This window comes from Malus domestica, chromosome 10 (assembly GCF_042453785.1).
Source record: "Malus domestica chromosome 10, GDT2T_hap1".
Lineage (NCBI taxonomy): Eukaryota > Viridiplantae > Streptophyta > Magnoliopsida > Rosales > Rosaceae > Malus > Malus domestica.
The window spans coordinates 30,145,782-30,169,419 of NC_091670.1; the positions used below are offsets into that span (position 1 = coordinate 30,145,782).

At 39.5% G+C, this 23,638-nt stretch overlaps 2 protein-coding genes and 1 pseudogene across 4 annotated transcripts; 1 reads left to right on the plus strand and 2 right to left on the minus strand.

Annotated features, from left to right (window-relative positions):
• The window catches only part of LOC103445674 (hyoscyamine 6-dioxygenase-like), a 61,136-nt pseudogene that overhangs the window by 12,534 nt on the left and 24,964 nt on the right, over positions 1–23,638 (plus strand).
• Positions 1,155–7,156, minus strand: LOC103445675 (protein KINESIN LIGHT CHAIN-RELATED 1). The gene is given in 5 exon segments (XM_008384689.4): positions 1,155–1,399; positions 1,401–1,430; positions 5,309–6,199; positions 6,201–6,266; positions 6,268–7,156. Coding segments are annotated over 5 exon segments (1,962 nt in total). The 5' UTR covers positions 7,047–7,156; the 3' UTR covers positions 1,155–1,203.
• Positions 14,620–20,969, minus strand: LOC103445640 (autophagy-related protein 9). 3 transcript variants are annotated; one of them, XM_029108885.2, is made up of 10 exons: positions 20,480–20,969; positions 19,078–19,716; positions 18,639–18,959; positions 17,756–17,978; positions 17,346–17,525; positions 17,033–17,239; positions 16,192–16,269; positions 16,044–16,114; positions 15,824–15,934; positions 14,620–15,667 (listed from the first exon to the last, which is right to left on the minus strand). In XM_029108885.2, exons 2-10 carry the CDS (start codon positions 19,644–19,646, stop codon positions 14,803–14,805), a joined length of 2,625 nt encoding a protein of 874 aa, XP_028964718.1. In that variant the 5' UTR covers positions 19,647–19,716; positions 20,480–20,969; the 3' UTR covers positions 14,620–14,802.

A 23,638-nucleotide genomic window follows, 5' to 3' on the forward strand; every position in this document is an offset into this window, starting at 1 on the left:
ATAATGAGACACATTAGAGATTCCTTACTTAAACCGCGGCATGGGTTTTGGGAATCATTGCTTGATCCACTCTATGTTTGTTATCTTCTTGTTCTTCATGAATGAGAATGATTCCTTTTAACATCTTTTTATATTGAAGCAATTATGCAAATGTTGGTGAGTGCTAAAAGTCTGAACGTATTCATTACGGTCTAATTTAAATTATATGAATGATATTTATTATGTCCATTCATTTTTAATTTTGTCCCAAGATTTTCTTTTGATCTATTCAGTCCAAGGACCAGAAATAAGCAACGGTATGAATGATGAGAAAACCGTGTGCAAAAATCAATTTCTAAAAAGGAATTAGATTGCTTGAGTCTAATGGCATGTTTACTTACACGAAATAGAAATTGAAATCATTTCCCTCGTTAACTTTCACTGCATTTACTTACATGTAAGGAATCGAAAAACACGTACAATTTTCCTTGAAATTTGCAATCAAATGCCTAAAAATTGGAAATAAATCGACTAGGGGACTAGTTGATCTGATTTCCTTTCCTTACTTCTCCCATATTTTAGTTCTCCAATTCCTTCAATTTCCCATTTGTTAAGTAACAGGCCCTAAAAAAAAAAAAAAAAAAAGCCAAGGGCAAAAATAACAAAGCAACACATATGAGCCAACACCAACATCATCATCACACACGTCTTTGCCAACCAAACATCATCAAGAAGTTATTCAAGAGAAACAGATCTACTATATTGTAGGGCAACATGTCTCAGAAAAATCTGGCAAGAGAGTGTAAACCAGTCGGGCCACACGCTCGAAATATAGATTAATTTCCTACTAAACAGATAATAAGTGTATCACAAAGATTGGTAAGATCCTTTATTAATCAAGCAATTAAGGACCGAGATATTATTACAAGCTTCGTACGCAAGCTAAACTCGAATGCTGGCCAAAATCATCAACTTCCAGTAGAAAAAGGGTGATTATTCCAGAATAATGAGACTTAGTCTAGTACACAAATACTTACCATATGAAGACATTGGAAAAACTAGGAATCACCATAATTTGTGTTGTTTATATAACTAGCTACGTAAGATTACCGAAAAAATTAAAATCAGCAGCCACAGACCCTCACCAATCTATGAAGCTTTGCAGTCCAAGCTATGCAGCGGATGAATAAGTTTGAGCATCTTCTAAATTATGTCCAAACACTTTTAATTCACAGCAAATCGGCCTTGTGAACTCCTGTCAGATGCATGCGTTTGGGTCTGGGGTATAGGTAAGGCCTTTGTAGTAAATTCATTACTTGCAAATGTGTTACGGGATTTAAACTTCAATTGCTCGAGAACTCGGTGTGCTTCTTTGAGTTCGTCTTCAGCACTTGGTCCGTGGCCTTCCCAAGCATCCACTACGCTGCTGGAATTGGATTGCAAGGACAAAGCTGGAAAATCCAGGAGAGAAGTTCTAAGATGCTATATTTGTTCATTACAATCGACATAAGACTAAACATTTTTAGTAAGTGTGTTTGTACCATACTTAGCGCATCCGTATTTAGATCTCGTATAAATACTCAGGGGACTCAAATGTAATTATGTAATAAATGAATGGGCAAATATGTAATAAGTGAAGAGCCTTTATTCTATAAAATGACTCCTCACTCTCCTCATTAAGGGAGGCCGATTCTTAGGCCATGGGAAGAGCTCTCTCACCCTTAGAAGCTCTCACCCTCTCATCCTCAATGCTCTGAGAGAAATACAATATCAGTGTGGACGTAACCCAAACATTAGGGTGAACCACGATACATCTTGTGTTATTTACTTTCCTGCAAATTCACGGTCGGATTTACGTTGTTCCAAGACCTCCGGCTTTATGCATCAACATTTGGCACCGTCTGTAGGGATCGACACGAAAAGCTATGTCGGTTCTCTCTCAATTTTTCACCTCCATCGTGAATCTGCAAAACCCAAGAACCAAAACAAAAAGAAATCCAAAAAATCCGACAGTCCCCACTCTCTCTCTCCCCCCTTTGTTTAGCGAGTTCAGCCTGGACCAACTGAAAGCAAAAAAACAGAAAGATAGAGAAGCACACACAGAGCTTCAAAGCCCTCATAGCAATGGCAGAGGTCGACGACGCCGAGGACTCCCAAGATCAACAGACGAGATTCAACCGTCTTGGACGACGATTGGGGCAACTTCGTAACTGACAACTCGAGCCAGATCAAAGCTCAGGTCGTCATCTCCAATGGAATCACGACAACGCAATCACCTCCAGCCTAAATCCCCTTCGACCCTTTTGGGTCTTTCAATGTTTCTAATGGGTCAGCGCCGACCAGACCCGAGACAGAGCCAATCCGAGACATACCCGACAACTTTGACGAGCACCAAGTTCGATCTAAGCTTGTAGATTGCGACGGAGAGGATGTTGCCCACTATTCCCCAAATTGCACCCACGTCATTGTGGATAAAATTGTGTATGATGATCCCATATGTGTTGCTGCTCGAAATGATGCCAAGACTCTTGTCACCGCTTTATGGGTCCATCATAGTTTTGATGTCGGACTCCCCATTGATCCCAATTGCAGAGCATGTCCACCGACCCTCTCAAAGCCCAATCCTGGATTCAGCAGCACGTGCAGCCCCATTTCCATCAGACCAAAATCACGTGCATCAACGTCGGGAACGAAGTCCTCGACGGCACCGACACCCAGCTGTCTTTTCTCAGCCATGGCATCCGAGGGTCAAAGCCCTCCGATGAGCTGGAGAGACTCGTACAAGGGGATGTCCTCTGACAACATCAAAGATTGTGTTGGAGCCTTGGACGTCACAGATGATTTACAGCATTTGCTGGATGGGGATAAGCTTACTGGTTTACATTGCTTTCATCACCTCCGGGATCGTGTAGCTGCTTCAATTGAATCGATAAATAGCATTCTTTCTACATAGTTTATGCGTGCTTCCATACACGATGCCGGAGATACAGATGTTATAATTATATCCAGAGTGAAAGCAAGGGCATCTAGTTTCATGAGTGGAGAAGGAGAAGATGGTGAAATTAAATTGGATGATGAAGAAACCTCCAATTTTCAAGATCGTCTTCTTCCTGTCATCATTAGATTGCTTAGAACTGTGGACGATATGCAAAAGCTATGGATATGTTTGCTGTAAAGCAAGTCTGCAAAAGCAAAAACAAGTCTGCCAGAGAGAGTGGAGGTGGAGAGACAGAGACGCCATAGAAAGAAATCAAGAAAGGCAAAAGATACCTTGCAAAGCAACATGGGTGGACAGAGAAGGAGCGGGGAGATCAAGAAAAACGGAAACAATAGCAAAAGCAAAGCAGAAAACGAAAGCAAAAGCAAAAGCAAAAAAAGGAAATGGCATTATTCTCTTGTCTGTCATCTGCCAAAAGAAAGAAAAATAAAGAGAAAGGAAAAGGTAAAACGTTTAGTAAGCGAAATACGCACATGGAAAAATATCTACAACAACCCAGTACGCACTAACGATCTGCAACTGTCGAAGCTTGTGTGTCGAAACCTTTGTTTTGAATATGTAATTTATTTTTCTTATCTCTCGCAAATATCTGTATAACCCTATCACAGGGGCAAAAAAAACAAAACAAAACAAAAAAGGCAAGCCTAAAATAATGGGCTGGAATGCTATGTGGAGGGCAAAGACCCATATGCCCAAAAGAGCCAGGCCCTCTATTATCACCAACCAGGTGATCAAAAGTACGTCCAGTATTACCAAAATTATTTGGCAACCTGCCGCTATTATCACCAACCAGGTGATCAAAAGTACACCCAGTACTCCAAAATTATTCGGCAACATGCCGCTATTATCACCAACCAGATGATCAAAAGTACGCCCAGTACTCCAAAATTATTCAGTAGCCTACCGCTATTATCACCCACTAGGTGATCAAAAGTACGTACAGTACTCCAAAATTATACATGAGCATCACTCATGTCAATCATACATAAACATTCATAAGCATCACTCATGACAATCATACATAAACATTCATAACCATCACTCATGTCAACATTCATAAGCATCACTCATGCTAACATCCATGAGCATCACTCATGCCAACATCCATGAGCATCACTCATGTCAATCAACATAAACATTCATGAGCATCACTCATGTTAATCAGCTTCGAAAGGTTCATTTACAAAGCTCCAACTTCAAAAGCTTCACTTGTAAAGCTTCACCTACAAAGCTTCAGTGCAGGGTATACAAATACCGCCTCCGAACAACCGCCACTTCGGCCCATACATGAATTCAATTTGAAGTCTCCAGCCAACAGACCTTATTGATTGAAAAACTTAGGGGACTACATGAAAAATACTTGGGGGACTTAGCCCATTATTTATGTACTGAGGAGCGAGCCCTTATTCTATAAAATGGACTCTCTCACTTTCATTAGAGAGCACCCATTATTCATGTACTGAGGAGCGAGCCCTTATTTTATAAAAGGGACTCCCTCACCATCATTAGAGAGCATCGCCATCAGCTGAGCAACCGCCTCGCCGCGAGCATCACTCCTAACCCATCACTTATGTATTGAGGAGCGATCCCTTATTCTATTAAAATGACTCCCTCACCTTCAACGCCACAAGCCTAGCCAACCAAAGCAACATAAGCCACAAACCGAGCAACCTCACAACATGTGCTACTTCTAATTGAGCATCATTTCAAATTGAGCACTGCCTTATATCGAGCATCAGTTCAAGACGACATCTAGTTACTTCGGCTCACGCATGGACTGAATTTCAAGTCTCCAGCCAAAAGACTCTTGACTGAAGACTTGGAGGACTACTGTTCATACCATACTTAGGGTCTCCGTATTTAGATCATATAAATACTCGGGGGACTCAAATGTAATTATGTAATAAATGAAGGGGCAAATATATAATAAGTGAGGAGCCTTTATTCTATAAAAGGACCCCTCACTCTCCTCATTAAGGGAGGCCAATTCTTAGGCCATGGGAAGAGCTCTCTCACCCTCAGAAGCTCTCACCCTCTCATCCTCAATCCTCTTAGAGAAATACAATATCAGTGTGGACTTAGCCCAAACATTGAGGTGAACCACGATACATCTTGTGTTATTTACTTTCCTGCAGATTTACAGTCAGATTTACGTTGTTCCAAAACCCCCGGTTTTGTGCATTAACAAAGTGCATATTGTTGTTTGATAAATAGAATTTAAAGTGCCATAATCGTATTAAGTTCACCTTCGTTGACCAGGAAACAATGGGAAATAACAAGTTCATAGCCACATTGTATAAATATGCAAGACAATAAGAACGAGTGTTATACCTTCCCATGGCAGCATATGCTTTTGAGAGGTTCTGGCATGACTCAATTGAATCAGCATGATAGGGACCCAGTGAGACATCCATGATGTCCTTCACAATAGTAAACATCTGTGCAGCTGACTGAGGTCTCTCTAGTTCTAAATATGCTGCCCCCAAGTTATTGTAAATATAGCCGACGCCAAAATGCTTGGGACCAAAGCTCTCTTTCAACCTTTCAGCTGCACTCTCCAAGTAAGGAATAGCATGTGAGACCTTGCCGGTCAACAGAAGTAACCACCCTATTCTAGCTGAAACACTTCCTTCAGAGTGCTGTTCTTGTGGGAGCCTCTCAAGCAAAGCCAATGTTCTTTTTAACAGTGAAATTGCAGTTTCAAACTCATTCATAGTTTCATATTGCATTGTTATCTCCGAGTATGCTTCGGAAACATCTACTAGAGAGACTGTCTATCTCTTGTCAAAAATTCCACAAGCAAGCTCCAAACATCTCTTTGCATCTGCCGTTCTTTCCTGATTACATAATGCTTTTCCCATCCAGATAAACACCAGTGCCCTAGTCTCACTTGCCTTATCTATCTGCTAAACAACACGCTTCAAAGTTTTAATAGCCTCGTCAAAGTTTCCCAGGGTAATCTGCATATTAGCAGCATCAATATCCGCATGAAGAAAGTTGGAACTAAGACCCCAATTCTTCAAAACCCTTTGTGACAATGCATTTTGCTCCAATGCCCTCTCATGCTCCTCCAACCCTTTATAAATAACCGCAAAAAGCCTCATGTTATGCGCAACCTCAACCGAATTCTGCCCCAACTTTTCTTTGTGAATCTCCAATGCCTTCATACAGAATCCTAATGCATCCTTAAAGTTCAAAAGAGTTACATATGCCTCTGCCAAATCGGTGTCCCTTGCCAAGTTCAGTACTATCTTTCTCCAACATCAATTCCTTAATCTCCAACACTTCCCAAATCCTCATCTCTCCTCCCCATTGCCATCTTCACATTCACCAATTCAAGCTGCACAGCGTGTAACACCGGCCTAAGATCCCAAACATCAAAATCCTCCTCCTCTAATCTACCCAATGCTCTATTAGCCCTATTAAGGTACCCCAAACTATCATTAAACCTTTTCAATCCAAAATTAACAGAACTCATCAATTGTAAAGCCATGGCAACAACCAAAGAGGGCTTACCGCTATCATCTCTATCCAAAGCCTTCAATGCTCTGGTAGCAAAAGATAGAGCCTTTTCAGGATCTTCACCTTCTTGGTCCTGGTCAAGCTTGAGACCGACTTTCAGAGCAGCCATGCCGAGCACCCTCTCTTCAAAAGCCGACTTCATGGCCTTGAAAGCCGCAAGCATTTCTTCGGTGGTTTTTGCAGACTGGAAAGCTTTTTCAAGGTTCGATTTTTCCATGGATTTTCTCTACCTGGAGGAAATTTGAGGCGATGATTCGACGAGGGTGTTCATATTTCGAGATGGGTTTGCTTGGAATAGACTGTTTTGGGAGACCGATTCATGGGTTATGGCACAAGGACTGAAACGTGCCGATAAGACCGGCGGCAGAGAGGGGGAAGAGAAAGGGTGGTCGGAAATGTAATTTCTGGAAAGAAGAGGAGGAGCGGAGGATTTGAGTCTCAGGCGAGTGAGGTGGGAGAAGAGAGAGATTGAAGATTTTCTCATGGTCGAAGTGTTGAGAGGTTTTTGTGAATTTGTGATGGGATTTTTGTTAAACCCTTTTTGCATAAACCCTACGAACTGCTTCTGTGAATAGAGCCAGTGGAGACAATGGACAAGAATGATGATGTGGGCAGTAATATCTTTTGTGCGGTTTTTATTTTTTCATTTTGTTGAAGAGAACTCCCGGAGAACCATGGTTATGTTGTAGGCATAATTTACTGAACAATTATGGAGGCCTTAGAGATAGAGGGGGTGCGGCAATAGAGAGATGTGTAATTGTGGGTGTGTGTTATCTCACCCCATTGTGCCTTTATTTATAGTAGTAGGAAGGGTAAAACCTTTCCCTTTAGGATTACAACATTTAATAGGTAATCTAATCCTAATAGGAATATAAGATACATTCCCATATTTCCTAGGATTTACACAATCACATTCCTATTCTAAATAAGACTGCAACATTCCCGCTTGAGTGTATAAATACTCAAGTAAATGGCGCATCAAGTCTTCATTGATGAAGTAAGTACAGTTGATGAAGTCATCGGCACAATGGGCAAATGTGAGTCTCAAATCAACGGAAGAATGCATAAAAAGTAAAACTCACAAAACCTTGCTATGGTAAAACCCAAGATGGGAGAAAAACCCATAGTCTAAGAAGAAAAGTGAGAAGTTGCATTAAGTCAAAACTATACGTCTTTTGGACGCAAGTAGAAGAGCTCTCAAGGGTATGATCAGCCCAATATGGGTGCCTCGTTAAAACCTAGTTAGGTAGTAAAAACCCAGTGGGAAAAATGCTCCTAATCGTAGGGAAAAAGAGTACATTAAGATCAAGTGAGTATACTTCTGGATACTCCCCCTGAGTTTGACATAACTTCCAAATGAGAACTACAAGCATTGCATATAAGTAGTTAGGCATACCAATTCCTCGGACAATCTTCTGGAAGGTTGACTTCATCAGTGACATCGTGTAAAGGTCGGCAAGGTTGTCTGGGATCGGTTTGCATGACTTCAATCTCCTGATGCTTTGATGATGTAGATGTAGACGCAATATGTCTTGGTGTTGACTTCGTTGATGTATCATGGCTTGGTCAGGTTGATACATGTGGCATAATCTTCATGGATCGTCGTTGGGACTCAACGATGGATGAAAATATAGCAAGTACTTCGAATATGCTCAACAAGAACTCCTAACCATGTCTCACTTGTGGCATAGTGAAGTAAGGTGAGTCTTGGAACGATTCGAAGATTTCGCAACTAGGGTCATATCGTGGACCTCCAAGATATTGCGATATCCCTAACGGTAAAGACATAACCATTCGGGGATTTTGTCTTGTGCAGGTTTGATAAGTAACCAGCGTCAACATAACAAATAAGGCAAGCATCATTTCGAGGATCAGGGGGGGTTAGATCCGCTTAAGATGCGTTGGGATTTGCCTACGTAATACCTTCAAGGTACGTCTTTAATACCAATTCAATGGTTGCGTGTAGGCGCGATGCTACATCTTTACCAAGATCAACAACGAAGGAGATGTCCTGTCTAAATACAATGAGCTAAGTACAACGAAGCGCAAAGTTGAACTTTTAGATATGGAATTTCAGATTCCATAGACTCTTCAAGAGTCTCATTTGCATATAACGTGTGGATGATCATGGGTATACTCAAAGGTGACACATTTCGGGTGTAGTTCAACTGGTAGACCAAAATACCATCAGAACAATGCTTCAACTTCAGGTCAAGGCATAAATGAGTTTTCCCAAGATCCTTCATCTCAAATTCCATCTTCAGGTGCGAGGCAGTTTTCTCAAGCTCTTCCAGAGTCTTAGTGAGATTCGTGTTAACGACATAAATTATAACTCTAGCAATTTGGAATAAGACTTCATAGTTTAACACGCAAGGGCATAATTCATATCCTTGACTGATCAAATAATCACTTAGACGGGTATACCACATCCGTCGGATTTTTCAATCCATAAGTGAACGCCTCAAAATGAGTTAAGAGGGTGTTCCGTGGTTTGGAACTATTTGAACCAGTCCATGTAATTCTTCGGGAACTTACACGTAAATCTCCATATTTATATCCCCATGGAGAAATACTAACCACATTTCATAATGCTGCTATTAATCACAGGACGTTTTGAGAGAAACCTTGCGCCGTAAGGCGTGCATCATATTGCACTATTTCATTCATCTCATAATGTTTCCTTTCCCACTTGTAACTCAACAGGGTTACCTTGGGCAGTGTAGGAACGACAGGTCCAATACACACTTTGGTAAGGAATTTGACCTGGATTGTAACATTAGTTGTCCAATCAGTTCTACGTTGTCACTTAATCAACGGAACACGGTTCGATATCGTCGCTTTTCATTTATGTTGATAGCTACCATATAAGTGAAAACATCATCGATGATAATCTCATTTCAATTCCATTTTCTCATCCAAACTAGTATACTGGACCAAGAACTTCAAGTTTCGGAAATAATCTGGATTAATCTCATGAGATGGAAATGATTTGAGACAGCGATCGAGTTTAGATTCATTGTTGTGCCATGTCTTCCTCTTCCAGGGAAGTGAATCCTACGAATCGAATGATATGTCGTGCTCCAGGCCAAGACATATTGATTAGCTATCCGTCGGTGTACCGGACCGTCCAACAGGGGCATCCAAATCGTCCAACATGGGAGGCACACCCTCCAGGGATGTTGACTCAACGTCCATTAAGTACGTCTATCCTTGCAGGCATGTTCGCAGCTGGTCTATGATCTTGTCACTTTAGCTAGATCAGAGGAATGCGTCTGAAGCAACATTCTGAAATCTAGAATTCGTCGCACTTGCTTATCACACTTGTGCGGTATGGGGATCGAGATGAGACATAGTGGGCAACGTCCATGCAAATTCGCGTCGTTCTACAAGAACCTTGACGTTCTTATCTCCCCCTAACGGCGGGAAGACTGTCTCATTAAAGTGACAACCCGCAAATAAGCAGTAAAGATATCGTGTGCAAGGGATCGAAGAGAGCTAGTGTGAAGGAGAATCATGATCGACAAAAGATACACATCCTTCTTTGAGGACCCATGGTGGTACGTTGCGGCGGCGCAACTTGGCACATGGAATACACACCCAAATGCGTAAATACGAAAGTCGTCAGGTTCGTACCCAGTAACCAACTGTAATGTCATATAGGTTGGGTAGCAATGAGCCTCAAGGCAGACCAACATAGCTACGTGCAAGATTGCATAGCCCTAGGCAAAGACCGAAAACTTGATACGTTTACCAAAATTCAGGCGATCATTTAAATTGCGCTTTATGATCGCTAGGCTAGGCTATTTGGGGTGAACATGGGAATGCGATGTTCAATTAAAAACCCAAAATGACATGCAATACTTTATCGAAAACCGTCAATATAAACTCTCTAACATTATCCAGTATTCCAGACCTTAAGGGATAAGTAGGGTGGTGAACCCTTAATCAGCCAAGAGGTTTAGCCGTAATGTGTGTGGACAAACATGTGACCAGTTTGTCGATTCATCAACCAAAACCATAAATAATTATATGGTCTGCATTTTGGTTGGATTAGTCCACATATATTCCTTTGAATCCACTGCGAAAATGGAGTCGTGTTGTATCTTTGCAAGAAATGATATAGAAAATCAATTTTCCTAATGAGCAGGATTGGCAAGTGTGCTTGTAGGCACAAAATCCTTACTTCAGATAAGGAGATGCGTTGTAGCATCATTGTTTGACCTAAGTGTCCCAAAAGGTCGTGCCAAAGCAAGTAAACTGCTCAATCACCAGGCTATAGGCCGGCCACATGTGGTGTATTCCCAGTTGTTAGACAACCCATTGGCCCCAAATCAAAGCTTCAGACTCATTTTTAGAGGTGGTGCAAAGATATTTCACTCTATTTTCTTCAGTGGTTTCATTTATGATTATTGTCATCTCGAATATCCTTAAAAACTCAACGTCAGGAAGAATTTAAGGTCCTTTAAATGATAATTCAGTATCATTCATACAATGAGGAGCGTGCCAATGCTCTTAATCAGGTTGGATAGACCTAAAATTGTTGTTAGAGATGTGATTTAGGTGTAAAGTTAGTGTGCGTAGTACGCATTCATCCAGACAACTAACTTTCCCACATTCCTACCTAATCACGTGGTTAATTGAATCGGTCACATGTATTAAGAAACATGATTCAATTAACTCATATTCGAGGACAATATCAATAAGATTATCCATAAGTAAAACATACACCAAACTTGAATCCAAGAACATGGAAAATGCTCACAAAGTAAACCAAAGTTACTTTGGTGGATTCGGCCAACAAGGCTATTCATGTCACAATTTTGCTATTCCAACGATATTCGGTGGAGCAAAATCAATCTCACATATTGACTACTAGAATGGTACTCCTCAACAACATTGGTAGGGGCACGAACAGGTGCATAACCAATGATCTATTCCATCAAGACGGGAGTAGATTCTTGCAAGGTTGAGGTTCGAGAATATTACCCCTTATTCTTGAAGTTTTTAGGTCTTATGTACCAAGGATCATGCTTCGGACATGATGCCACACCTTGGCAGGCCCTGATTATACTATATGTTTGTGAACACAAACTCGAAATTGTATTGTGAAAGAATATGTCGTTCAGTGTATCCCTGCCGAAGTAGTGCATCACCATTTGGTAGGCTTTGACCAAACTGGGTCCATACCTTTCATGATTAGACGGTCCGTAGAAGCGAGCCAAAGAGCCATGGAATCCTCGTTCGGGGAGTATTTCCATTTGTAATGCTTTGAGCATAAGTCTTCGAATGAAGATTATGGCGGAGGCTTATTCAGCTCTTCCTTGCCATTGTTGGCATCAATGGTTTCTCAGCTTCTTGATAGTCAAGTGGAGATTCACGTCTTGTACGCCACCTAAAGTGGTTTCTATTAGAAAACATCCAAATCAGGAAAATCAAACATGTGACGGTTCGACAATTCACTGAATTTGAGGGAACAAGATTGTGATTGGTGCTATGGGAATGAATTATCCATAAGCATCAAAGTTAGAACATTCGAGTTCTAAGACATGGTTTTCATGAAAAACGTCGGATTTTCATGGGTGTATTGTTTTATGAAAACTTCTGGTTTCAAAGACACTAAATTTGAAACTACATGTTCGATTTAGTTTATGAACATTTAGTTCATAAAAGAAAGGTTCCTGCAAGAAACTCAGAATGCAATATACTAACTTAGTGTAGTGGATTTGAGTTGTCTTCGGGAACTCAAGTGTGGGAGCTTCGTTACTACGAAAGTATGTGACGATTCAAAGAAGAGAAATAAATTATTGAATCGTTAATGTCCAAAAGTGATCTTCAAGTCAATAATTTTGGATTCATTATCAGATTAATGGACTGCAGGTCACTTTTAATTAATTCAATAGATCGGGACCATTCGGGGTCGATCGTAGAAGCAAAATAATATTATTGGATCGAAAATAGAGCCCTAAAAATAATTAGGCTTAATGCTAGGGGTTAAGAGGCACAGGTTGGGTGCCTTAAGCATAAGGCGAGGCCCAAATGTTCCTTTGGTGGTGGCTGCAGGCCATGGGTGAGGAATGGGAGACCCTAGCCACAGCTGGGTCGTGTTTTGGGCCACAAGGGAGTGCACGGACAGGTCTAGCGCAAGTTGGCCTGTGGGTTGTCACGGGGATCCCAACGAAAGCTGGTTGCGTGAAAGCAGCCCCATAGTGACTGCAGGTCACGGGCTTGGGTATGGGTGGCGCAGTGACAAGCCCAGCATATGCTAGCTATATGTATGCGGGTCAAAGCAACAAAACCCAGCAACCAAAAAGGTTGCAGCGTGTGTATGGAAGGACAGCCCAGACAATTGGGCAGGTTGGATGGCTGCGAGCCAAGGCCAGTGTGCATAGGCTCAGGGTTACAGGCCCTACCGAGGTAAAATCCAGGCCTAGGCCTAGTGATTATTTGCACAATGATGGTGCGGTGGTGTGCCGCACCATGTCCTGATTCCCCCATTTTTTCTTTTTTTTCAAATCCTTTAGGGTTTAGGAAAACCCCTAATATGCTTCTAATTTCTTTCGATTCTTTGACTCACAAATTCCACATAGCAATTATTGTGCAATGCATGAAACAAATATATATATATTGACAAATATATGAAACATATACAATATATATATCGGAAGGAAAATATAAATGTAGGGGGTTCATGCATCATGGGGAATGTTTTCATGCTTCATGGGTCGTTTCAAATATCTTCCTTTATTTTAAGCGTACCTGAGTAGCAGAAAACGAATAAGCCTTTGAATTTGTAGAAGATCCTTCTCCGAAAGCCGAAATTGCATCTCCAATTCGTTGTATCACGTTCAACATAGAAAAATTAAATTGAATCAATAGCATGTAGATCAATTCAATAAAATAATTAAATTAATCATGAAAAGAATGATTAAAGACGTAATACTCCCCAGATTAAAGATCAAACTCTCTTGTCAGCGCAGCGTCAAGAGCGTACTGATAACGTGTTGTAGGCATAATTTACTGAACAATTATGGAGGCCTTAGAGAGAGAGGGGGTGCGGCAATAGAGAGAAGAATAGAGAGATGTGTAATTGTGGATGTGTGTTATCTCACCCCATTATGCCTTTATTTATAGTAGTAGGAAGGGTAAAACCTTTCCCTTTAGGATTACAACATTTAATAGGTAATCTAATCCTAATAGGAATATAAGATACATTCCCATATTTCCTAGGATTTACACAATCACATTCCTATTCTAAATAGGACTGCAACAGGTTATTCATTCTTTTTTAAGTTTGAAAGAGCTTAGTTAAGAATTGAATCATATCCGATACCATAGTCAAGCAGATTTACAAAGTATCGACATAGTTGTGCTCGTTTGGGAATAAAAACACAAGTGGGATGGTTTGAGTGCATCATCTCTCACAAAAATATAAAATTATCTTTTTTGATACCATTTAACTCCATGTTAGTTTCGTTTAGTGTAAGAGCTCTTTGGATTAGTCTTGTTGAATTTTCTCTTCTTTTATAATCTTTACTTCTGTTGCCTTATTGGTAATACTATCAAACTAGCCATTTATGAAAGTTGAATTGGAATTTTCTACTTATAAGCATTGTTTAATATATTGATATCGATGAAATATCGATACACAAATTTATAAAAATATACATGAATATATCGATATTGATATCAGTTGTCTTTGATGATTAAAATTTTGTGAAAACATAAAAATTTAAACTTTAAACTGAAACTTTAAAGAATATCATGTCAAACCATACAGGTGCAGAAACTTAAAGATGAAGAGATAAAGTGCCAATTTGAAAATGGTATACTCTAAGTTCGGGTAGGTATATAAACTCATTCATATTTAGTCAAAATTAGAGAAAAAAATTTCAAAAAAATTTCAAATGTGCAATGGTTCCGGCGAAATTTCCGTAATAAATCGATAAATATTATCCATATCGTAAGTTTTCCGATTTCTCGCCGACATGCATTTCAGACTCCAACCCCCACCATATCGATACTTGATTTATGGACATTCCGATTAAAATATTGACAATTTTGTCGATATTTAAAACACTGTTTACAAGTGATCAAGAATACAACTTGACAATCCACAGTACTAGTGGTAAAATCAAGAATCGGTTGAATTTATATACAACAAAGAATACACAGATTCGTTTAATGAGTATTTAACATTAATCACAGTCCACAGTAGCTGCAAAACCACCCAAATTACTTTAAGCAAGAACCTCTTGAAAAAACCAGAGGGGAACAAATCTATATCACTAAAAGCTTGGGGGTGGCTATGGCTTTATTTCCGGAGTTTCTGGAGGTCTAGTACTATACACATCATCGAAATGAAGATCAAACTCTCCTGCCTCTAAGTCTAGCTCATCCACATACCTTGTTCGGGACAAACTCTGATCGTTCCTCCAATCCAACCGTTGTTCTTGTTCTTGTTCTTGTTCCAGTTCTTGTTCTCGTTCCTTGAAGCTTCTTTCTGAGAAGTTTCCGTGATAATCATCTGAAGGCTGACGCATGAAGTTTGGAGGATCGAGAAAGCTTGACTGGGGCTGTCTGCCGTGTTGGGCGAAATCTGGAGGCTCGAGAAAACTTGACTGGGGCTGTGTACCATGTCGGCCAGTTCTAGCCCACCAATGACTCTGCATTGGATGTGCGGAAGTACCAGCGTCATGATGCTGAAGTACACTCTCTCGGTGGAAAGGTGCCGACGTAGAAGCACCCATATTAGACTGTGAACGATCATCATAGTGTTGAGCCCAAAGATCTTCAAATTTCAGTTGATTATCTAGAAAGTTGGTTGGATTCCAATCAGCAGAATGTTGCTCAGTAGCTTCAAATGGTTCTTCTGGAATGTCCCCGGTGTAACTTGCCGTATGGTGTGGCCGAGAGGTGTAATACCAATCAAGGAGATAGGGGTGATTCTTTTGATCTGCGTCAATTAACCACAGTGACCCCATGTGATAGCCAGTTCCAGGGGTTGGCCTTTCCCGTGATAAAAAGTTCCTGTCGCCAAAGCCTCTTGGAGGAGAATATGTGTGTCTAGTTCCTTGTCCCTGCAACTTTTGCTCCTGGAAAGTTCTCAGCTGTTTTAGAAACAGACGTCCTTGAGTATTTGGGTCCCATGATGGATAGTTACTCTTGAAGCTGCCACAAAAATTGGATAGCTCATAAGATTTGAGATGTGGAAAGGAATTTATCCGGGGCATGCCGAATTAGCATAGTCCTAGTAATATTGCATTTTTTTTACAACTACTTAATTGCTGCTTAAAGGAATCTTATGAGTAATGGTTGTGATCATACCTCAAAAACGATTTCTCCATTTTCCCCTGAGAACTCCTCTGGGAGCGAGGTACATTGTAAGGAGACCCGTAATTGCTATTACCATGTCTTGGGAAGTCGAAGGCACTAAAACTGCCAAGGAATCAGGGCAGTCAAATTTCGTATTCTTGTTAATAGAGTATATAGTGCCAGAGTACAGATTAAAAGATGGTGACAACAATGATTGATGAAGAATACCGACCTACACACATGACCAACACCTTCAACATCTACCGTGAAGTCTGCAATAAACTGTAATATGTCATCCACCCTCTGCAAAATAAAACACAAAAATACATTAAAACAAGAAACTGCAAATTGTGAGATTAGCAATTACAATAGAAACAGACCTTCGGGACAACAAATATAAGTAAATATGGAGCAAGGAAGATTGAGGCCATCTCCTCAAGTAACATCATTCCAGTATACTGCATTTAGAAAAACGAAATAGCATGAGCAGCAGCATAATTTGTGTATTAATCATAACATGTAATAATAAGCTGTTTTGTTAAAACTTAAAAGCAAAATTATTTTCAAAAACTGGATTGTAAGTAAGGTAGTTTTAGTTTGTACTTTTACAATTTTTTTCTTTTTACCCTTTTTGCCTTCTCACTTTATATATATAAATATATATATAAGGGTAAACTTGGAATTTCATAAAATATATTTTGACATTGGGTGTGGAAAGAGATTAACAGTGCGTTTGTTTGGCGTACAAGCTTTCACTGGACTGTACCGGAGTAAGTGTTAGTGTAGTTCCGTGTTTGTTACTCGCATAAACTAGCTTTAATGAAACTAGGAGGAACTCGCCTCAACTAAACACATTCCTAGTCGGTCTTAGTGAGGCCCCCAAAACTGAGTAGACTGCTAAGACCATCTCTGCTCCCTTTTGCCCCTCCCATATCCTTCTTCCTCACTTCGCCCTTCTCCACTTCGCCATCTTTCCCCTCCCAGAAATATATTAGTTGTGAACAATCAAATATTTACTGGGACGTATCTATATAGACTCAACCACGCATGTGATGCAGAAATGGCCCTACTAAGTATCTGTTTCACCAAAGGGAAATAGAAATACAGAATGGGACGTACTATGTATGTGATGCATAAATTCAATTGGCATGCCCATGATTATTTCCCATAATCAATCCCAGTATAAAACTGACAAGAGGAAATGAAATGTCCCAGGATTACCTGAAACAGGGTTTCAAACTCTACTCGAACCCTTTCAGTAGTCTCTTTGCCACGCCATGTCTTCGGCATATAATGTGTATATTGTACCACCATAGACATTGCCCCTTCTGGATCAAGGACCAGCAGCTCATCGGTAATGGCAGCCCTGCTGATAGCTGTTATAGTTCCAAAAACAGCAGCATACCAGAACAAGTTGCGTCCAAATATCTACATGATTCAGAAATATTGTAGAAACAAAATAACTTAAAAATTAGCATCAATACGCATACAGACAGTCTGATATAGCATTGCGTTACAAGTAAGAATATCTTACATGGCCCTCTAGCAGAGATTCCTCCAGAAATGCGATGATGATTAGAATAGCAGCAAAGCCCCCAGAAACAAAAGAGATGAATTTCGCTACTATAGATATAATAGGAGACGGAAATTGCTTCAAATAATCAGAAGCATGCACTACACTGCTAGTGATTCGGTGTTTAAACAAATGGTCCACCTGCCATTCACCATGCTGGTCGTACAATTAATACAAAAGAGAAAAGTACAAAACACCGTACTATTATAGACATTGCCAACAAAAACCAAGGGAGGGGAAGATTGATTTTCCTAAGTCAGTATATTACTTGGACCTTAAATGACAACTTTTGACTAACAAATTTTTCCATAGCATAAGTACCAGACATGGGAAAAGGAGTGTGTCGAACTTGAGAGGAACAAAAATATTACCTCATTAAATTCCCTAAACATCCACCTTGACAAATTTGACCACCTTCGAGATGATGCTGTGCTTGGATGGTTATAAAACTGTTCTGCATGCCTCAGGAAGAGATATACCAGCATGAATATGACAAGAAATGGCGAAAGGAGAAGCATTACAAACCCAACTACCATAAGTCTTTTCTTTAATGTTCTTGGATTAGATATAAAGTCCCTTGTAACACAGAAATTTCTGCAGAAAGAGTACACATTGTCAGAAAAGAATATTATAACAGAAAACACAGGACACATAAAATTCTCCAGGGTGCATCTGTTTGAAAAAGAATATTACACACTTCATCTAAAAGGAAATACACAATACAAGACAATAATACAAGAATGATTATCAACCAAGCCATACTCTACCCATTAGTCCTTGAAGCATAGCCACTCAAACCAATAAAACCTCCTACCAAAGATTCTAGTGTAGATCAAATAGGTCCCAGTTTATCATTTTTTTCTCTATATCGTGCATAGATCTATAAGTACACCAAGTATATTAGAAACTAAAAGCAATTAAAATATTCAACAAAGTTTGACCAAGAGTCAACTCAACCCAATACTTTCTTGCCAGACATGGATGATGATATTGAGAGATATAGCTTCTAAATTTTAGTTTTATTTTGAAGAAATGCATTATAGCTTTGCTCCTAGCATCTATAGGATAAATATTCACTGTAGCTAATGAAAATTCCAAGTACAAAAACAAGAAAGAAGGCATCATAATGTATTCATTCCAGATAATCGTAAATATTATATAGGTCATATGCCACTTGGATATAAGATCAAGACTCCAAGTGAAATCGAGATGTACAAATGTATTGCAAGATGTTTGTACTAAGATTCACCCTACCGATCAAACATGCTCTGCAGAATGCACCAATTTAAGGTCCACTCAAGGGTTTTTGTCAGTATTAATCGTTCTTGCTTTCCATCTGAGCCAAACTTGACAGTTGGACCAGCACCTGGAACCCACTGTGAAATAGGGAAAGCAAGAACCCCCTTGTTAAGCATTCCAATCAAGTAGTTCTCCTTCCGCATCAATCGCATAACCACATCATGAGCAGAAAGATCTTTGACCACACAGAGCGGCTGCGACCTTTGTAGCTGAACAACCTTTTCAAGAATTGATGCCCATGGCATCGTCTGAATTTCATTGTCTGTGACATGGAGACTGCAATAAGACAACCAGAATCACTATTCTTTACTAATAAAGGCATAGGTTCTGTAAAAAACAACAGGCATTGCTTAAAACGCATTAAATCTTTTGAGGTCAAACTATTCAGACATACCTGCTGTGATAGAAGTGACGGACACCCAAAGTATCCCTTAACTGAGAGAAAAACCTCAAAAAACAGAAGACCAAATAAATGGAAAATATGCCCAAATATCCAACAATGATGGCTTTGGAAAGAGTTAGAGGGGTTAATGGGTGCTGATGAAGGGCTTCCTTAGCAAGGTCACAGGGCTTAATTCCAGATTCGAATGCATCCATCCCACATTTTGCATTACGAAGACCATTCCAATCAACTTTTAATAAGAAGAATCCTGAGAACAATATAGTGAAGCCCAAGCTTAGAAGTTCAACTATCCACTTTATAATAATACACCAAAGTCCTTTCTCACAATAGTAGCTGTAGAGCCTTTCAAAGAACAGGTCCAAATCAGCAATTGGTTCAACATTTATACTCTCACCATTAAGAAGCCCTGAAGGGCTCTCACTGCCAGGACTCGGTGCCCTACCATATTCAGATAATTCAACCTCAGGAGCCACATCCCTAAGCAACGCTGATGTCAAAGATGAATCGCCCTTCCACTTTAAAATGCCAGACGTCACACCCTTCAACCTACCGAACATCATTCACAAAGGCTGGCAATGGACAGATACAGCCAGTCCATTCCACAAACCACTATACTTGTTAAGCAGGGTTCTGTAAGCAACAAAAAGCATAAGATAAGTCCTTTTACCGGCATGTAAAGTTGTAGACAAACTTCAGCACAGGTGAAAGAGGGAAAACTATACAATGCAGTAACAAAATTAATAAGCCCTCCCACCAAAACCGAAGCACCTCAATCAGATTATCATCACATTGGAATGACAGTTTAACGAGGATCAAATTACAACTGGAACCAACCATGCACTGTCTCCAGCATACTAAACTGATCAGCTAAACCCAAGTTTTTTTTTTATTGAAAATAAACTAAAAAGTATATAAATACCCCAAACAAACCAAATTTAGAAAATGGCCTCTAGTTTCACTATCTAGTTGAGTAAAAGTAACACAGCGCAACCGCGAGAAACACTCACAGAACCTCTCCAGTGCAATGTAACACAAAATCCCAAGGGCCTAGCAACCACTTTGTTTTTTATCCTACATAAAGCAATATACTTCAGCTGTTTACTTTCCGGGAAAGTTCCAGACTTTTGTGCAACAAAGTAAAATCATAGGAATAAACCTGATCGTTGAGCTTTACCACAAGTCAATTCACCGAGAAAATAACAGTCTAACAAACAAATTAAACAAAACCCAGAAACCCAAATGCAAAAACTCGACAAGAAAAAGTACAAAACCATGTTTATGCACATAATTAAAATTGAACAAAACTCCAACATATTTACTCTTTCTTTTGGGCTAAACAAACAAAACCCAAATCGATGAACAACACGATAAAAGTTAAAGAAGGAATCTTTACCTCCGACCCACGAAGCAGCATCCTCAGAAGAGTCGAAATCAATGAAATTGATTGGAACGCAGAAAATATGCGTTTCGAAAAGGACACCCAATTCGAAACGGATTGGGACGGTCAGAGAAAAAGGGCAAGGGGAAGAGAGGTGTGGAGGTGAAAAATGGGGAAGAAGCTGAAGGGCAATGGTCCTGTAAACACAAATGGCTCTGCGATTGATTGAAAACAGAGAGGAGAAACCGAAGAGACAAGGGAAAGCTTTTGGGGTTTTTTTTATTTTTTTTTTATTTTTTGGTGTTTTGTTTTCTTCTTCTTCTTTCTCTCTGTGAGAGTTTGCTTGTTAAATTGTATCAAATAATAAGAAAAGATTGGGAAGGAGACGTGAAGTTGGGTAATGCTTTGCTAATGGAGGCCTTTGAGTTTGATGCTTCACAAGCCTTGGTTTCGTTGGAATTGAGGAATAATATTGGGGTCAAAAATCTTAAAAAATTGCCAGTTTGATTGGGGAGGGTTTGCTTTGGGCCTAAATATGGCCTGGGTAACAGTGATATTTTGGGGTTAAGGGCTTACAGGGAGCTCATCAGGGACTTTTCAATGTGATCGGTACACGAAGTAGTACAGCACGTGTAGTGGGATATGTGTGCTAAAAAGTTAATAACTTAAAAAATAAAATTTTCCCACCATTGCTATTAAAACACGTAGTGTACCTGCCACTTGTGTTCTCATCACAACTAAAAATTTCTCTGAGCCCACGAATCTATTTTTTAGGGTGGCTGTATTTTCGAGGGCGGTTCGAACTAGCGTGTAAAGGAGGTTGACATGCTATCTCAATCAACTAGCCTAATACACATATTTAAACAACAACTCTACTTGGGGCGGAAGAAACTAGTCCAACGAGCATCAGATTAGATATAGCGACGTTGATTGTCTTAGTAAAATGATTGTAGTCAAGATAGTGGTAGTTGTGGAATGTTGCACATAAATTTTAAAAGTTTGAACTTACGAGGCACATGAACTTTTTTTGTTTTTTTTTTTTTGTTTATGAATTAAATAAAGAAATTGGTTTATGTTAATTTTAAGTTTCGACTCTTATCAATTTTTTTAGGTTCGAATTTCATTCCATAACGAGTTTGATACAAATTTATTCTCATATCCTCTTAGTGTAATATATTGTTATATCAATTTTCGTCTAATCTCATACTGGGGTGTATATAATCTCTACTATTATAAAATTAGGCCTTGTTTAGGCGAGACTTTTCGGTGTGCTGGAAATATGGATGAAACACTACATGTTATTATATAATTGAAGGAAAGGGTTTTTTTTTTTTCTTTCAGTTGTCCCTCCAATTGTATAATGACATGTTGTGTTCCGCTCTGTGTTCCAAGCAGACAGAAAAATCTCTCTTTGTTAAGACTCACAAGGCTCACGAAGAGAAAAAAAAGTGGACACGGATAACCTTGAAACAAAAAAGGGCACTAACTGAAAAGGAATTGAGAAAAATTATTACCATGGGTATAGGACGTTTTGTCACTGATTTTCACGTTTGCGTCGCGAATCAATTCCTAATGTGATATTCTGGAATCTCGTGATCTTGCTGTTGTTTTGTGTGTGTACAATCGAAGAAGGGTAAATTGATACTTGACATTGCACAAATTACGAACACCGCTTCCAATTTTGGACAAGGTTTGTTGGAGAAAAATCTGTCAAACTCTGCCTTCGAAATCTTTGATGCGATTTAAGTGTTTCTATAAAGGGATGTGATATTTACATACTTTTTTTTACTTCTCTCACATTTTTTTAATTTTTGACCGTCGGATCGGATGAATTGAAGAAGATCAAATGACAGAAATTAACAAAGGATGTGGAAGAAGTAAAAATGGGTGTATGGATAGCACACCCCTTCTATAAATGGTGGCATTCTCTCATCGACGACCACCCATGTTCGTAGACAAGCATCTGTCCAATTCCTTGCACAGAAATCAATCAACCCGTGTCTTTTTAAAGCGAATGTTAGTCCCACGGAGGACCCAAATCCAAATGGTAACATAATTCAATCCTTATTCTCAGTACTTTTGACAATGTTGTTGATGACGACGACGATGGTGATGTGCATAAGCATAGCATTCTTTCTAGCATCGAGGACATCAATGTTCCTCTTTCTATGAGTCTAGAGATTGGGGATGATCAATCACTTGGTGTTATAGGTTATTGTGATGGGATCATTTGTGTAGCTCCACCTAATCCTAGTAAGTTGATTTCGTCGTGGATTGTGTGTTCGTGTTGCTAAAGACAATATATCTTCATATCACGTTAGTGTACCACATGATTTGGAGTTGTATAATGGAGAGGTGCGTCATGTGGGTATGGAGAGGTCGTCGGAGGTTGAACTGGACGAGTTGCGAAGAAGTGGAGAAGAAGCTTATAAAAAGACAATGGTAAGTTTAGGATTTGAAAATGTTCTTACCAAACAAGAGTTTAGGATTTGAATTCAAAAATTGTTTTGAGTTATAAAAACTAAATCTGAAAAGGGTACCAAACGAACCCTAAATTATTTTCAGCACGAAGATTTTTAATTTATTTTGTCTAGTGGCTTTAATAAGGCTTTTTTTCTCCAGCTCGTGGCTTCATCACTACTACGGACATTCATTGCCTCAATGGTGTTCATTATCTCCTTCGTTTATTACAACCCGGGAGTTGAGCTACCTTTGCGGCCGGCAATCCCCGCCTCTTATCCCGTACAACTACACCTTCAAGCTCAAGATCGAGAGAGGTGTGTGCGATTATTCAAACACAACATCGGCGCACGAAAACATATTTGTGGTGTACGATATATTTCCTCCACATTCTGGGTAAATTTTTCCATTAACTTTTGTTTATTTTTGTTGGTTTTTTTTATTACACGAGAGGTAAGTCTATACTAAGTTTTCTTTATGATTATTGACTTTATGTTCAAAACTTGTATACTCCGAGAGACGATAGAAAACATTATCTTTATTCTCAATATAAAGAGAGAAATCGAAAATATATGCAAATATAATCTTATGACAAAAGTTTGACTGGGTGACGAGTTGGTGCATTAGATGTTCTGTGGGTTCGATTCCTGAAGAGTTTGTTGCTTTCTTTTTTATCAAATGTTTGGATTGTTCTATTCCCTTTTATTAGTCTTT

What these genes read in the sequence shown, in the direction of transcription:
- LOC103445640 (XM_029108885.2), bottom strand. Translation starts at nt 19,646, where the DNA reads ATGATGTTCGGTAGGTTGAAGGGTGTGACGTCTGGCATTTTAAAGTGG. An exon ending in CTGCAGAGCATGTTTGATCG is followed by an intron (nt 17,979 to 18,638) that starts GTAGGGTGAATC and finishes CTCTTTCTGCAG; the next exon opens with AAATTTCTGTGTTACAAGGG. An exon ending in TTATATTTGTTGTCCCGAAG is followed by an intron (nt 16,115 to 16,191) that starts GTCTGTTTCTAT and finishes TTTATTTTGCAG; the next exon opens with AGGGTGGATGACATATTACA.